Source organism: Arvicola amphibius, chromosome 8 (genome assembly GCF_903992535.2).
Source record: "Arvicola amphibius chromosome 8, mArvAmp1.2, whole genome shotgun sequence".
NCBI lineage: Eukaryota > Metazoa > Chordata > Mammalia > Rodentia > Cricetidae > Arvicola > Arvicola amphibius.
This window is the reverse complement of record NC_052054.1, coordinates 109564560-109580493: the sequence shown is the minus strand read 5'-3', so window position 1 is coordinate 109580493 and position 15934 is coordinate 109564560. Positions and strand designations below refer to the sequence as shown.

The 15934-nt window shown below is 48.9% G+C and overlaps 1 protein-coding gene across 1 annotated transcript in view; it reads right to left on the bottom strand.

Moving 5' to 3' along the window:
* The window catches only part of Irs1 (insulin receptor substrate 1), a 57677-nt gene extending 42652 nt beyond the window's left edge, over positions 1–15025 (bottom strand). Inside the window, exon 1 of the mRNA XM_038339293.1 lies at positions 10544–15025. Within this exon, the coding sequence (XP_038195221.1) occupies positions 10565–14260 (3696 nt within the window). The 5' untranslated portion in view covers positions 14261–15025 and the 3' untranslated portion in view covers positions 10544–10564. The remainder of the gene's footprint in view (positions 1–10543) is intronic.
* Between the last annotated feature and the right edge of the window lie 909 nt (positions 15026–15934).

Below are 15934 nucleotides of genomic sequence, written 5' to 3'. Positions count from 1 at the left end.
GAAACCATCCAGACTGTATATAAGAACTGTAAAAGTTAAACAGCCAAAGAGCTAAGTTGATAAATGGGTCAAGGAACTGAATAGACAGTTCTCAAAAGAAAAATAACTGGCCAATAAATATTTGAAACAGTGTTCAACACCCTTATCCATCAGAGAAACGCAAATCAGAACTTCACTGAGATTCCATCTCAGTCAGCCCAAATGTCTACCACCAAGAAAACAAACGACTCGAACACTGACGAGGATGTGGGGGAACATATATATATTACTAGTGAGAATGCAAAACGATACAATCACTATCCATAGTTATTTGGTTTGGAGGTTCTTCAAAAGACTAAATTTGCAAGTGCTATATGACCCAGCCATACCATTGCTGGGCATAAACCCAAAGGATTCAAGTCAATACACCACAGAGACAGGGACTTGCACATTCAGGTTTACTGCTGCCCTATTTGCAACAGCTAAAGAGGAGAACCACCATAAACGTCTGTCACTAGACCAAGGGATGATGGGATAAGTGTGCTTGCTAAGTAAAACAAGCCAGACTCAGGAAAACAAATTCAATTGCCTCTGCCCCCCATACCCTCCCCTGCCCAACATTTTGGTGTGTGTGTGTGTGTGTGTGTGTGTGTGTATTGTGTGTGTGTGTGTGAAAAGTAGAGAAGGAGGGGAGAAAGAAGGACATAATGGAAAACCTGAGCTATGTAAACAGAAGGGAAACTATTTAGGAAGAGAAAGGGCATGGAAGCAGGCTGGGAGGATGGAGAAGGGAAGAGGGAAGCAAGGGAAGAGAATATATAAGAAGAAAGTGCAATCGGCTAGGTATGGGAAAGCCACAATGATCATAAAAACTTTAGAGATAAAGGTAAACAAATAATATGAGTAGACCTAGAGATGTCTAATAAAACTTGGAAACCTAAAAGAAATAGGTTCTCTTTTAGTTCCTTAAGGAAACTGCCACATATTTAAAAATACTAGAGCAACAAAAAGTCCCAAAGGTTGCATTTTCAACCCAAAGGAAGAAGAGTTCAAAGGATTGTAGTCTTTCAGCACTAAAAACAGAACCCAAGGAACACCACCGCAACAAACCCACCTGAAGGAGAGGCACTGAGATACAAAGAAAGATTATAATTGTTTTTGTAGCCTCCCTGCTTCCTAATGCCACTCAACCAAGAAGGAGTCCCATACTCAGGCTCAATTCATTTCCAATTTGGACCCTCTCCCTCCTGCTTCGTTTGGACTAATGGTCAATCTTCTTGCTTTCCTCCCGGCTCTCTGAAGAGAGGCCATTCTTCCATATGAGAGGTTCAACAACCTCTGAAACTAATTCTTTATCTGGTTTTTCTGTCGTGAAGAAAGTTATGGTTATTTGGTTTTTCTTTTTAAAAAGGTCTTAAACTGTAAGGTAGCTTTGTACTTTCATTCTACAGAGTGATGAAAATTGCTACTTCATGGATTACACTTTCTGAATTTGAATCTTTCTTTGTCCCATGAGAAATCCAGGAACTTCCATGCACCTAGCCTCAATCTCTTCTAATAGAAGATGAAAAATTTGAAGCATAACAGTGCTTGCTCAATGGTATTGAGAAAAGAGGGAGGAGGGAGGAGGAACAAATGTGGATAGCAGCCTGTTTGGCCAACAGCAAATATTTTATGTTGAAATGAACAAATGAATAGTTTCTAACACTATACTGGAGCTATTAAAGATCTTCTGATTTGGGGGACTGGGAGATAGTTGAGTTGAGAAAGTACTTGCCGTGCAAGAATGAAGATCAGAGTTTGAATCCCAGTATTCATGCAAATAGCACTGCAAGCCTCGAATCCCAGTGCTAGGAGCCAGAGAAAGGAAGAGCCCTCGAGTTTGCTGGAAAGCTAGTCTAGCTGTCTCAGTGAGCTCCACCCTGTCTCAAGTAAGATGGAGAGCCCTTAAAGATGCCCAAAATAGCTCGGTGGTGGTGGCGCATTCCTTTAATCCCAGCATTTAGGAGGCAGAAGCAGTCGGATCTCTGAGTTTGAGGTCAGTCTCGTCTACAAGAGCTAGTTCCAGGACATGCTCCAAAGCTACAGAGAAACCCTATCTCAAAAAACAAACAAAAAGATGTCAAACATCAAATTTTATATTCACAAATGTACACACACACACACACACACACACACACACACACACGACAGTTGAAGATCCGATTATCTCCATAACTCATAAAATTTAAAGGAATTTAGATATTGAGCCCTCCAAATAATTTAAGAGTGAACAGAGAAGTGATCTTTCAAGATCATATGGATGATAGTTGGGTTACACAGTAATTACCAAATCTTCTACGGGCCTGTAAGTCTCAGCTATATTTTATTATTTTCTAAAAATTGTGTTGTCTTATTGTTATATATGTGTAGTGTGTGTGTGTGTGTGTGTGTAGAGGATAACCACCGTGGGCTCCAGAGGTCAAACTCAGGTCATCCATCAAGCACGGACAACAAGCATTTTTGCTCACTGAACCATCGTGTTGGCCCAACAGCTATTTATTTTTTAATGTTGATTTTAAAAACAACTTAACACGGTCTATATCTTTCCTGAAAGCAAGAATTAGAACGTCCTTCATGAGACATAATCTGCTTGCGATACAACATATATTTGGAATGAAATCATCGCTCTATGGTTTCTGCAGTGAACACAACTATCACAGTCTAAAGACTAAACAATACTGATAGCAACATGACCTGAATATGTCAGGGTAGATCGAAGAACCTGCATCACAGAGTATCTGGTCAAACAACGAAAACAACTAATGGGAAAGGAAGACACACATGCAACATGTAGCTGCAAGAAACCAAATTAAAACATGAAATGGAAAAGGGAGCAATGAATGCAGCTCAACTTAGTGGCTAAAACCGCTAAACCCCCTTCGGCTGAAGACCGACAGAACTCAATCAACATCTGACCCAAGTGCTCTACCCACCTGCCAGCCGGAACAAAAAGACAGGGGCTGAAAGAAAAAGCACGACCTTCTCCAAATACACTTATTATTTTTAAAACGCTATTGTTTAAAGAGCGGTGACTCGTGGGAAATGCACAAATGACATTTATACAACCAAGTTTATTTTAACAAATAGATTAAAGCAGAGCCTGTAGCAAGAATCTTATCAAAATGGAAAACATTTCTTTCATTGTAGACGGCAAGCAACTTAGTTTTTCCTATTCCATCATTTCCCTTTCCCTGTGATCTCTGTGAACTAAGACTGGTCAAGATACTACCATTTCTGTAAGACAAAAGTAGATGCCAACTGATGGTGCTTACAAGCTTATCAGTTCAAACTGCCTTCTGTTCACTTCTTAAACTGTTTCATATTAGACCAAAGTGTAGTAGGAGGATGCTTGTTTGGTTCCCAGCTGCCCAGACTCCCGAAATAATCACACAGATACTATATTAATTAAATCACTACTTGGCCTATAAGCTCTAGCTTCTTATGGGCTAGCTATTACATCTTAATTTAACCCATTTCCATTATTTTATATTTTACCATGAGGCTCGTGGCCTGCCATCAAGATTCCAGCCGGCAACTCACGTCTTCCCCCTCTGGCAGCTACATGGCGTCTCATCACTCCACCTCCTTTCTCCCAGCATTCAGTTTAGTTTTCCCTACCTAGCTCTACTCTTTTACCCTATCAAGGGCCAAGACAATTTCTTTATTAATCAATGGTATTCACACCATACAAAGGGGAATCCCACATCACCAAAGTATTCAGGAATTATACTATCTAGCATTAAGATGTGATTCTGTTAAAAACTCATAATTATGCTTTTAAAACACATTTCAAACATAACATTTAAGAGTATAGTGTTATATCATTTGTGTTTTAATAAGCGAAGCTTGCCTGAAGATCAGAAAAGTAAAACGCCACACTGGACAGACAGCCTTACAGACCAGGCAGCAATGACACACACCTTTAATCCCAGTAGCTGCTCTAGCTCGCCATAGAAAGCAGGCGCATGCCCTTAATCCCAGAACTAGAGAAGATTATAAAACGGGAGGAGACAGCTCTCAATCTCAGTCTCATTCTGAGATTCCTAGAGGTAGGATCACCATTTTTAGACTGAGGTCGAGGTAAGAGCCAGAGGCTGTCTGCTTTGCTTTTCTGCTCTTCAAGTTGATCCCTAATCTCTGCCTCTGAGTTTTATTATATTAATCATGCTTCATAAGAGTTTTCAAAGTTGGCCATGTGGCTGTGGATCCATAAGGTAATGAAATAAATAATAAATCAAATACATAATTATAAACGTGAAGATAACTATTATTTTTAAAACTCTCCCAAATACCAGTACGAAAATGAATCTTTAATGAGATTCTTTAATCAGAAATAGACTTCAAACCAAATTCATAGTAAGTCATTTTCCTTGAACATTATTTCTAGGAACTCTCTAGCATGAGGAAATAATTGAAGAAAAGGTTTTCTTTAAAAGAACAAATCAGAACCTTACAACTATGAAGTACTATTATGCTGAAAATTACCAACCCATCACAATAAAAGGAAGCATTTATCTCCAATTCAGCTAAGAAATCTGACTGTAGTGGAAAGGTGGGAAAAGACTACGTGAACAGTTTTAAATGAGAAGTAAACAGACTATTATTTTAATGCTGTATGAAGCCTGTGTAGAGATGGGAATACCAAGAGAACCTCTGGATATATTCCTAACTCCACAGGCAAGATAACATTGGGTCCGTGAACAATACATATATTAATAGCTCAGCTAAGTACTCCAAAATTCTAAAGCACAGATGAGTCCTGGGACAGCACAAACTTTGCCTGCAGGAAAATCACTGAACTGTTGGATATACCTAAGTGGGAAAAATGAAACTACAAAAGGCATATGGGAAGGCTCACTTAGTCCCCAGGTAGGTTCTCAGATCTCTTGTCCACTGACTTCAACAGGGATCTCACTGGAGAACTCTGATGCTACCAATAAGAAACTGATTACCTACAAGACGGAGAAGATTCCCAACATGAAATGTTGAGCGGTGTCCCAGAACTACACTGGTTACAGCCTGATCTGCCCTGCAAGTATGAGGCCCCTGATGGGGGACTTTAGAAAGCAGAAAATTACAGAGGACTTACATTCACAGCGGATGTTTTTTTTTTTTTTTTTGGTTTTAAGTGAGATAAGAGGACACTAATCTAGTCTGGGGATGGCTCCAAAGTGTGGGTTTGCCTCAGAGGGTCCTAAAATATGAAAATGGGCAGTGGGGGTGCATGCTTTTGATCTGCTTGCAGGAGCAAGCAGATTTCTGTGCATGTGAGGCCAAGCCTGGTCTAGAGAGCAAGTTCAAGGACAGCCAGGACTTCACAGAGAAATCCTGTCTTGATGAAAACCAAACAAAAAACAACAGCAACAAAACAGAACACATGAAAATGCTCTCTCCAAACAAGAAAGGTCAAAGGCTAGCCCTAAATCAAAGAGCCTCCCTTCCTGGCCTCCAACTGCCCAGAGATCTGACACATAGGTGAGACAGAACAGCTTAGTTCACCCCAGTGCACTTTCCTAGGACCCCAACTCCAGCTCTTGGAGAAATAAGGCTCAGTACAGATGACTCATTAAAGAGGATCAGTCATTTGCTCCAAAATATCCCTAGCTTTAGAGCTGCAAAGATCGTCAGAACAATGTGGAACAAACTTCTCTGGTTACTGATGAGGAAATAGAGCAGGGGAAATAAGGGACTCGATCAAGGTCACGAGGCTAGATCTTACTCCCGGGAGCAGCTTTTTTCCATTGCATCATTCAAGATAGGACAAACTGATTTTCCAGGAATTCTGATAAACTGGAAAAAAAAAAAAGATTAAAAAGTAGCATGCTGGTTTGGAGCTCAAGTTCTTTCCCGTAAGGCAATATTAGGGCTGTTCAGCTGGATGGTTATTACATGGGGATCTATTTTTAAAAACATAGGAGACCTGAACAATGGCAGGAGATAAAAAGCTGGATGCTGCAGTATCTCTTTTCTGTTGCTCTCAAGAAACTTGAGTTCTTTCGGGCCGGAGCTACCGTCACATTGATTCCCACCTGTGCTTTTTCCGAGGGCCCCTCAGAAAAGCACCACCCCTGTGACTTAAGAGTCAGTGATGGAGAGCCTGCTGCTGAGAAAATCTTTGGAGAGTAGGAGAAGCAGCAAACACGCGCATAGTTTTCTCTCTTTAGTGCCCCTCCCATCCCTGCAGCAATATATCACATGAGGTTTTGTCATGAGGTCACGGTACAACTAGAACAAGCCTTAACCATCAACTCGGAGTGCCCTAGTGGGATGTCACTGGCCAAAACCCAAGTGTTTGGAAAACACATCCACTCGACCTCAAAATCTTAGGAAAGGAGCACACTCTGCTCTTCAAGAGTTCCTAAGGAATCCTCAGACACAGTGTACAAGCAATAGCCTAAGGTTTCCCTGCTCTCTGGGTTCCCTCACACAAGGGGTGGGGAGGATCAGCTTTCCTTGATCTTATCCAACTTCGGTGCTTTGTAAACTGCAGGTGCTCAATAAAGTGTATATGGTTAGTCACTGGAAAGAGCCTCGGGCTCTTTCAAGGCAAAGGAGCTTTTCTTTTTTCTTTTTAAATTTATTTATTTATTTATTATGTAGACAGTATTCTGTCTACATGCCAGAAGAGGGAACCTGATCGAATTACACACGGTTGTGAGCCTTCATATGGTTGCTAGGAATTGAACTCAGGACCTTTGGAAGGGGCTGGAGAGGTGGCTCAAAGTTAGCAATTATTCTTAGAATGACCCCAAAGCAAGGGTTGTGCCTTCTCCTCCCCTTTAGCAACAGACAGGAATGTGAGAGACGACATGAGCCAACCCAATCAATCCCACACCACGTGCCGTCTGCCGCCAGCTCCTGTTTACACACCAGAGATGAGAAGATGAAGGAACAGCGTCGTAGTAAACCATAGTAAAGACAGGAGGGAAACAAAATGGGGCATGTCACATGGTCGAGGCCTGAATTTTTCTCAATTAAAAAGAGGAGGAAGTGAGGCGCTTCCGGCCTCTGTCAGCCCGCTGTTGGGCCTTTTTCATTCTTTGGACCCTGGCAGAGATGCATTAGACACGGAGAGCATCTCATCCTAGGCTTGGGGGCAGGAGGACTCGAATCAGCTCGGAAGCACCCACAGGGGTGAGAGAGCTTCCCCAGCTTGGCCCCAGCCTACCTCCCCCCGCCCCCGCCCGGCCATCACTCATGCTGATTGGCTCTTGCAAGGGCCAATAGGCACCCGACATCCGACCCGCCGGTATGAGAGGCGGAGGCTGGGCTGCCACCGCCAACCTCGAGGCCCGGGAAGGGGTCCTGTGTCCCTCCCGCGAGGACCGATCCATGCGGGGGCGGGAGCCTGGAGTACCTCCTCGCGGCCCTCTCTCACACCCCGGGCGGAAGCGGGGGGCTTGAAGAAGGGGGACAACAGCCAAGCAAAGGGGAGTTGCAGGCAGGAAGTGGAGGTGACCCGGGAAAAGGGAAAGTGCCAGGGCTCCGCGGGAATGCGCCAACTCCAAAGTCATGGGGTGGGGAGCATCGAGGGAGGGGGTAAAGAGAGGCAGCTGTGGAGGCGTGGAATCCTGGAGGTCTCAGTAAGGAAAAACAGGGACGGAAAGGAATGCCAAAATTCTCATGGGGGGTGGGGGCTTAACAAAAGGATAACCAAAAAAAGAAAAAAAAATGAAAAGAAAAAAGAAAGGAACCCCGGAGTGATGGCTCCGGTCTGTGTCCACAAACGTGTGCTCTGGCTACCAGGCTACAGTTTCATCAGTAAGTCCAATCTAAGGCAAATGCTGGTTACTGGTATTGAGACCATCCTGCTGAGGACCAGAGGATTCTTTTAGCGCTCCTCTTTGGGCTCTGGGTTAACCCAGTACAGACAGTAGGCCACAATGACTGTACTAATGCCAGGACCATGCACTAGGAAGTGGGGACAAAGGGTATGGGGGAAGAAGGGGGTGATCTTTCCACAGCACAATCTAGCAGTTCAAAACTCAAGTTAGAGGTGACCCTGACATGCACCAAAGAAAAGAGACACAGAAAGGATTGTTGTTGAATCAATCAGTCAAGTCCTGAGCAAGGGAGCAACGGGTTTCACAAACGGCTCTCTCTCTGACATCGAAACAAAGTAAACAAGCTGAGGTGTTTAAACGAGGGGCTCGGAAAGTGCACGTGCGCACGCATACACACACACACACACACACACACACACACACACTCGTGGCAGCTATATTCCTTTAAGCATGTTTTTCCTGAAGCAGGGGAAGTAGCAGCCACAGCAAAGGTAGGGGAGGTTAAAATAGCTAACTGATAAGTCACTGTGAGCAGAAGCTGTTTGCCACTGGCAGAGATCTGATTGCGCTCAGCTTCTGATGATAACTGACTAGCAAATAAAACCTTTAAACTTAGCAAAAGCAAGCACAATTGAAGGTGTACAAGCACCAGGTAGCACTAGGTGCTCTGCTTAAAAAACACACTATGCGCATGCACGTGTACACACACACACACACAACTTAGATAATACATTGTAGAAGACTTCTGGTATTTGGGAAAGTATGATCTCTTGCTATTCCAGCACTGTAACTGACACGATTGATTATTCGAGATTATCGTATTTTCCCTAAAACAGTTAAGAATGGAAGGTTGAGCATTAAAGTCTTGGAAAGTTAGGGAGGGATTTGTGTGTGTGTGTGTGTGTGTGTGTGTGTGTTTCACATAAGCAGGATTTTCTTTTAAATTCCTTTTTAAATAATGAAGATTCTGTTTGGTCATTTTGTTTGTTTCTTCAAAAGACCAAACATTTTTTAATCAGTTTTGTAAAACAAAATCTATACAAAGCAAGAAAGCAAATGGGGGGGGGGGGGGCGGAGGTCTTCTTTCTTTATCTCCTGTAAACCCCAAATTTGAGCGTTGCTGGATCTGTTTGCTTCAGACTCTTCTTACTTATGAAGTAAGCAGTTTACAAAGCAAGAATTGCAGGAGTCCCACCTCTCAAAAAACCACGCTAGAAATAACCAGGAATATTATGTCGACAACAATACACTAAAAATCTCTCTGCCCCAGTGATAAAAGCAAATATTGATATAAATACCAAATAAGTGCTTTCTTTACATCACAGAAAAATCTTAGTTTTAATGTTCATGTGCCTCTATTTGGCCCTACAAAATAGAGAATGATAGCTGTTGAAAGTAGGATCAGGGCCATTTTGAACACATAATCGCTCCTGTTATTTATTATTATTTCCTATTGATAAAAGCCCAAGGCACAAATTAATTTATTAGGAGTAGAGACTTGTTAAGAAAAATAAATACTTTTCAATGCTCTTTCTGTGAAGCATATATAAAATGTACAAGGTAATCAGTTTGTCAGAATAAACTGCTTCCAGTTCTGGAAAGTTCTGAGTTTGCCAACTCATCACATTATTTGGGAATGACACTCCCCTCCCCACAATGACCACCAGAAAATAGGCTCACAGAACGAAGGGCAGGCTAACTTCCTATTACAAATGTTTCTCATTTTCAATACAGCGTTGGCCACAGATGACCTAAAGCCAACTTTCAACATCTCTGAGGCATCGATTCGTGAACTAACAGGAAAACAAATAGCCTATAAATGAAGACCACACAGATTTCCCCTCCATTCAATGCAAACCAAAACAAACACCCTCTTCTCCCTGACTTGATGCCTGTTCATTTCAGTAGAAAAACATTAAGCAGTCTTGTAGAGAAACATACAGTAGCCCCCAAACAGTATGCATGATGCTTCAGTACAAGAAAAGGAACCACAAGGCAGAAGGGCTGGGGTGAACTTCCATGACTCTTAACTCAGAATAGGTCCCAGGCACGTGGTGTTTATTGTATATTCTGTAGAAAAGCAGCCATGCCTGCAAGATGGTAGGTCCGCGTGTGAAAAACATTTCCTGAATCCTACTACAAGAACAAAAAGAAAATGTCCCCCATGATTACATTCCTTGGAGATCTGAGATAGGTAAGAATTCCTCTCTAAATACGTGTGCCTAAAAAGCTCTTACTCAGGAATCCTTTTTAAGACAGTCTGAGTAAAAGTCGCTGCTGTTTACACTGCCTTGGTATTGTGAAATCACAGAACACGACTGCATGCAGAGCCCTTCAGCACTCAGGATCTTAAATGAGGCCTTTTTAGGCTGCGTGTTAGCAAGTGGTTTTGTAGAATTGCCCCTAAGAAGGGCTGGCCTTAATATTTAGTCAAAAGAAAACTCTGATATGAAGAAAAGGAATCCTGACAAACCTCAGGGCGGGTGTTAAAGAACGCTAGTTCTAAAGTGCTACAGAAGCCCTTCTGTGGCTGCTCCAACACGCCAGGACTACCCGCCAGGTTTCATCTTGGGGTGAGCATCTGTGTACCCAGACTCACCGACCCCACTCCCTGAAAGTGCACCCTCCCCAGGGACACTGTGGGAAGGAGTGAAAAGGGACAGAGGGGAGAGCAGAATTCAAGCCCCTGCGTAAATAAATGCACTTGTATCGTCTGACTTGGCCACCATAAAACACACCTGTTGTGATGTCCAGTTGAGCTACTGATGATCCTCTGGCTGCTTCTGGAAGCTGATGCTGGCATAGGTGCTTAAATCCTCACTGGAGCATCTGGGGGAGCTGCCCTCATTGCTGCCTGAGGGCTGGCGAGAGGGAGGGGGTGGTAGGGGCTGCTGCTGAGAAGGGCACTCCTGAGGACGCTGTTTCACGTCCTTGGCCAAATCCAGGTCTATGTAGTTAAGACTGTTCTCCAAACCCCCAGCAGCTCCACACGCTTGAGCTGTTTCCCTGGAGGCTCCCCCTAGATCCCCAGGTCTCAGCCACACATTCTCAAAAGATGCAGAGCTGTGGCGTTTTACATCCTCGCTGCTGCTGCCACCACCACCACTGCCCACTCCTGCAGCCCCTGCTCCAAAGGACACTGTGTTGCCAGCCCGAGTTGGTGCTGAGAAGGTCTCGGAGCTATGTCTCCTCCGGCAGCCTTGAGTGTCTGCACGAATCACTTTGGCACTCTGGTTATGGTTGGGACTGAGATTCACTCTGGTGAATGCACTCACGCCCCCAGGTCCCTGAGGGCCTCCCAGCAGGGAAGAGTGAGCAGCCTGCTCAGCTGCTCCTTGAGGTGCAGCAGGAGAAGCAGAAGCTGTAGAAGACGAAGACGGTGCAGCCCCTGCGGCTCTGGGCAGGCTCACCTTCTCCGAAGCAAGGCCTGTCCGCATGTCAGCATAGCTGACTGGGGCCACTGGTGAGGTATCCACATAGCTTTGACGAGGACAACCTATCTGCATGGTCATGTAGTCACCACGGCTACTTGGCACTGACCTGGTTGGCCTGCAAATGTTAGCAGCCCCTGGAGGTGCAGGGCCTACTCTGCCCAACTCAACGCCACCACTCTCCTGCCAGGTTGCCCTCCGGCCTGGCCCCAAGTCCATGTTCATGTACTCTTCTGAGCCAGTCTCTTCTCTGGGAGCTGGGTGGAGCTGGGGTGGACACCGAACTGAAGGAGAGCTATGGGAAGTCGCGGGGCCAGCTAAATAGCCAGGCTGGCCACTCCCGAATTCAATATTCACATATTCCCCTGGGCTCTTGGGCTCCGGAGGGTGTAGCGAAGGCTGCTGTGGTTGCTGCTCCCGGACCCGCGGTAAGGTGCTTGCCTTGGGATCTCCCAAGGACAGCCTCGTAGGCCGGGCCAGGCGGTTGTTGGTCTGTGCAGCTGTGTCTACCTTTCGAGGCAGATGGGGTTGCAAGACATGGTGGTGGGGATGCGTGAGGCCAGACTCTGGCCTAGCCCCACAATAACTTCCACCTAAGCTGTCACTGCTGGTAGAAGAGGAAGAATCTTCCGCAGTTGCAGCGTAGAGAAGACGTCCTGAGCTAGAAGAGAGACGGAGATTCTGGTGCCTGGCACCCTCCTCTGGCTCCCCAGGGCGCTGGGTGTGCTTAAAAGACCTTGGCAACGAGTAGTAGGAGAGGACTGGTTTGTGCTGGGGATCGTCAGGACCGTAGTAGCATTCCGAGGGGCTGCTGGTGTTGGAGTCTCCCACCGGTGACATGTTCATGTAGTCGCCCGTGCAAGGCAAGAGCTTGCCGCCACCACTCTCAGCGGGGGCTTTGGAATGAGGCAGGGCATGAGGATGGTGCCCCCCTACTCCATTTGTCCACGGCTTCCCATAGCTGCTCCCAGACGGGGCGGCACTGCTGCTGCTGCTGGAGCCACCACCAATATCAGGGGAGCAACTGCCACTGGGAGACATCATCATGTAGCCATTAGGGTCCACTCTCTGAGGGTGGCGGCGGATGGGGTTAATGATCTGCTGTGGGGCGGATACACTTTTGGGGCTCATGGGCATATAGTCCCCATTTCCTTTACGGTTGCTGGGCACTGGAGCCACCCCTGGAGACATGGGCATGTAGCCGTCATCGGTGTGCAGGGTGGAAGTGTCCGGACGGTGGTGGCCCCCGCGACGCTCCAAGGGGTGCATCTCTAGACCCTCTTCGGGATAGGAGTGGGTGGGCACGAAGGCAGAATGCCGGTAGCTGGGCAGTCGGCCTCCACTGCCACCTCCTGGTGGGTAGGCAGCGGGCATCATCTCCGTATACTCCTCAATAGAAGCCACAGAAGACTGTGAGGGGGTCTTCTGATGGGAGATGGTAGGGGACGTGCCTGCGGAGTGAGTTCTCTTCCGAAACCGATTATCCAGATCTGCTGCGCTGGTGGCTTCATCCCCAGTCAATGCCGGGCTTGTCCCCAAGTTAGCACCTGGGAGGTAGCGATGGCCATTACCACCCCTAGACAAAATGTAATGACCATTGGGAGCAGTCAAGGTAGAGGCTCCCTTGCCACCCATGCAGATGTAGTTGCTCAGCTCTTCCTCACCTCTGGCTGGTGGGGTGTGACCCAGGGAATCTGGGGTGACGCTGCGGAAAGAACTTCGGAAATCGCAGGGACTAGAACCATACTCATCAGAAGAGATGAAACCGCCATCACTAGGAGAACCAGACACCGAAGCACTGGAGCGCCTCGGGAAGAGACAGTCTGAGGTGGAGCCATGGCCACTAGTGCTACTGGATGACAAACTGACTGGGCTGGTGGCTGAAGGTGAGCAGCGGGAAGAAGGCATAGGGATGGAGCGGCTGTGGTTGAGTGGAGGGTGAAGCCTGGAGCTGCCTCGATGCCGATGGGCGTGGGTCCTGTTGGTGCTAGGGCTCACAGGACTGCCATCCACTGATGCTGGACGGGACATGGTGCCTTCACCATCGCTAGAGGCGCGCACGCGGAAGGAACCTGGTTTCCCACCCACCATGCTGGCAGGGGAGGTTGCAGTGATGCTCTCGGTGCGTGATCGGCGAGTCAGGCCCACCTGGCTGGGTGGAGGATTGTTGAGATGGTGCCTGCGAAGGGGAACGCTGATGGGGTTGGAGCAACTGGATGAAGACTGGCTTTTGCTGCGCGGGCGAAATTCATCGCTCATGGCCCGCATGGCCTCTAGAATGGTCTCATGCATGTTCTGGGCTACCACCGAGTCATCCACTTGCATCCAGAACTCGCCTGGCCCTGTCACCGCGGAACGCCCCACCTCAATGAAGAAGAAGTTCTCTGAGTGGCCACAGCGTCTGATGTTCATTAGCTGCAGCACCACAGCCGCTGCCTCGGAGTTCAGCTTCACAAAGCTGATGGTCTTGCTGGTCAGGCAGAGACGGTAGATGCCAATCAGGTTCTTTGTCTGGCCCAGGCCCTTGGGTTTCAGGATAACCTGCCAGACCTCCTTGAACGCGGGTCCTGGTCCTGTGTCATAGCTCAAGTCCTCCCCTGCTTCTCCGACGCCAGAGCTGCCGCTGCAACTACCACCGCAGCCTCCACCTCCAGCCCCGTCATGGTGGGCCTTTGCTCGATTATGCAGCTGCAGAAGCGCCTGGTACCAGCTGTCTTGCTCAGCCTCGCTATCCGCCGCAATGGCAAAGTGTTCGTCTCGGGTATAGAGAGCCACCAGGTGCTTGTTCTTGGAGTCAGCCCGCTTGTTGATGTTGAAACAGCTCTCGAGGGGGATCGAGCGTTTGGGGGCGCTCGACTTATGCCGCCACTTCTTCTCGTTCTCATAGTACTCCAGGCGTGCCGGGCCCCCGGTCTCGCTGGCTGCCCGCAGCACGAAAAAGCGCTTGTGCATACTCTTGGGTTTGCGCAGGTAGCCCACCTTGCGCACGTCCGAGAAGCCATCGGTATCTGGAGGGCTCGCCATACTGCTGCGGAACCGAGGGAGGTGCCGAAAAACTGGGTTGGGGGAGGCTTCGCGTTGCGGCCCCGCACATGCACTCCGGGGCTGGAGGAAGCAGAAACCCTGATTCCGAAATCGTCACTGTTCTCGGCGCTGGGAAGGGGCAGCCGAAGGACGAGGTAGCTGCACCAAGGAAGATTGCGCGACCCGAGTTTAAGGGCGTTTCATGCCCAGAGGGGAAGGCAGTGTGTCTAGGGTGAGTGCAGCCGCAATCTTCTGATGACCAAGTCTCCCCCGAGTCTCCGCAGCCAAGAAGAAGCTAAGATGCATCCCTCGCTGCCCCTGATCGAGTCCGGTGCAGGGAGGCAGCAGCGACGGAGGAGTCCCAGCTTGGCCCTTCAGGAGCGCGCGCCTTCCCTCACGAGTTCCCCTCTGGAAGTAGCGATTCCCGAGGCAAATTAAATATCCTTGGGCAGGGGGAGGCGGGCTGCCAAGTCCCAACGTAGCACGGGGTTCTCCCTCCTCCTCCTTCTCCTCCTCCTCCGCCTCCTCCCACCCTCCAACCGTCCCCGCCGCCACCAGCCGCCCAAATACCAGCTCAATCGCAGAGACCGCGGCGCTGCGGCTGTTGCTGCTGCTACCGCCACCCGAGGACGCGTCCTCTGCAGCCCGCACTCGAGCCCATCTCGGCGGGCGGGGAAAGTGGCTTTTCCACGCGCAACGCTACTGGGCAGCCAGGGGAGCAGGGGACGGTCCAGAGGGACAGACTCATCACTGCCCCAAGCTCCAGTCCGCGAGGGAGGAGGGAAGGGGACGGGAGGGGGGGAGGCGATGGGGAGGGAGGTTTGGGGAGAGATGGGGGGGGGGAAGACGCCCGATCCTCCGGAGGCGCAGCCGCCGCAGTTACTTCTCTCCTCCCTCCTCCTCCTCCTCCTCCTCGGAGAGTTGCCGAGAGCCCCAACCAAAACAAGCGGCGGCGGCGTCTGGCACCGCGCGCCGGCCCCCTCTGACCGCGCCGCCGTCACACTCCCGAGGAGCAAAACACGTGACGGAGCCTCTGCTCTCTGCAATCGGGCCGCGGCCGGGAGGCTCCAGGCAGGGTCTCTCTCTCTCTCTTCGTTCTACATTCCCGGCCGAGCCCGCCCCGCGCCCGCCCCTCTCCACCCCCTGGCCGTGCCGCAGAGGCACCCGCGCCGGGTCTTTGCTGCAGCGCTCAGGCAGCGCCCCTGCGTGGCCGCTACAGCCCTGAGCGCTGCGCCTCTTATGCCTGCGCCACCCATGGCGCCCCCGGCCCGCAGGAATCCCCGCGGCGGGAGGGCAGGCGTGTTTGGGTGGCTACCGGAAAACAAGAGGGGAGTCTGGGAAAACGGGAGGGGGCAATCTGGGGAAGACGCAGGAGTGAGGGTGGGGTAGTTGGGGAGGTGCACTGCGGCTACAGAGCCCCGAGTGGGCAGGCTGGGGAGGAGGGGATCCGGATGACCCACAGCCTCTCACACAGGTAAAAGCGACCCCTGGGAGTCAGCTGGATGTTGGTTTCTAGGTAAGAGCCCTGGGGAGAGCTACATTTTTGTAAGGTTTTCTAAAGGACTTCTAGGCCAGCCTTCCACCTGGAATCTCCGGATGTGCCGTGGTGAAGCACCTGGAAGGAACACAGAGGGATGCCCAAGGACAACGACTGTTGCTGGTTTAGGATCTCTC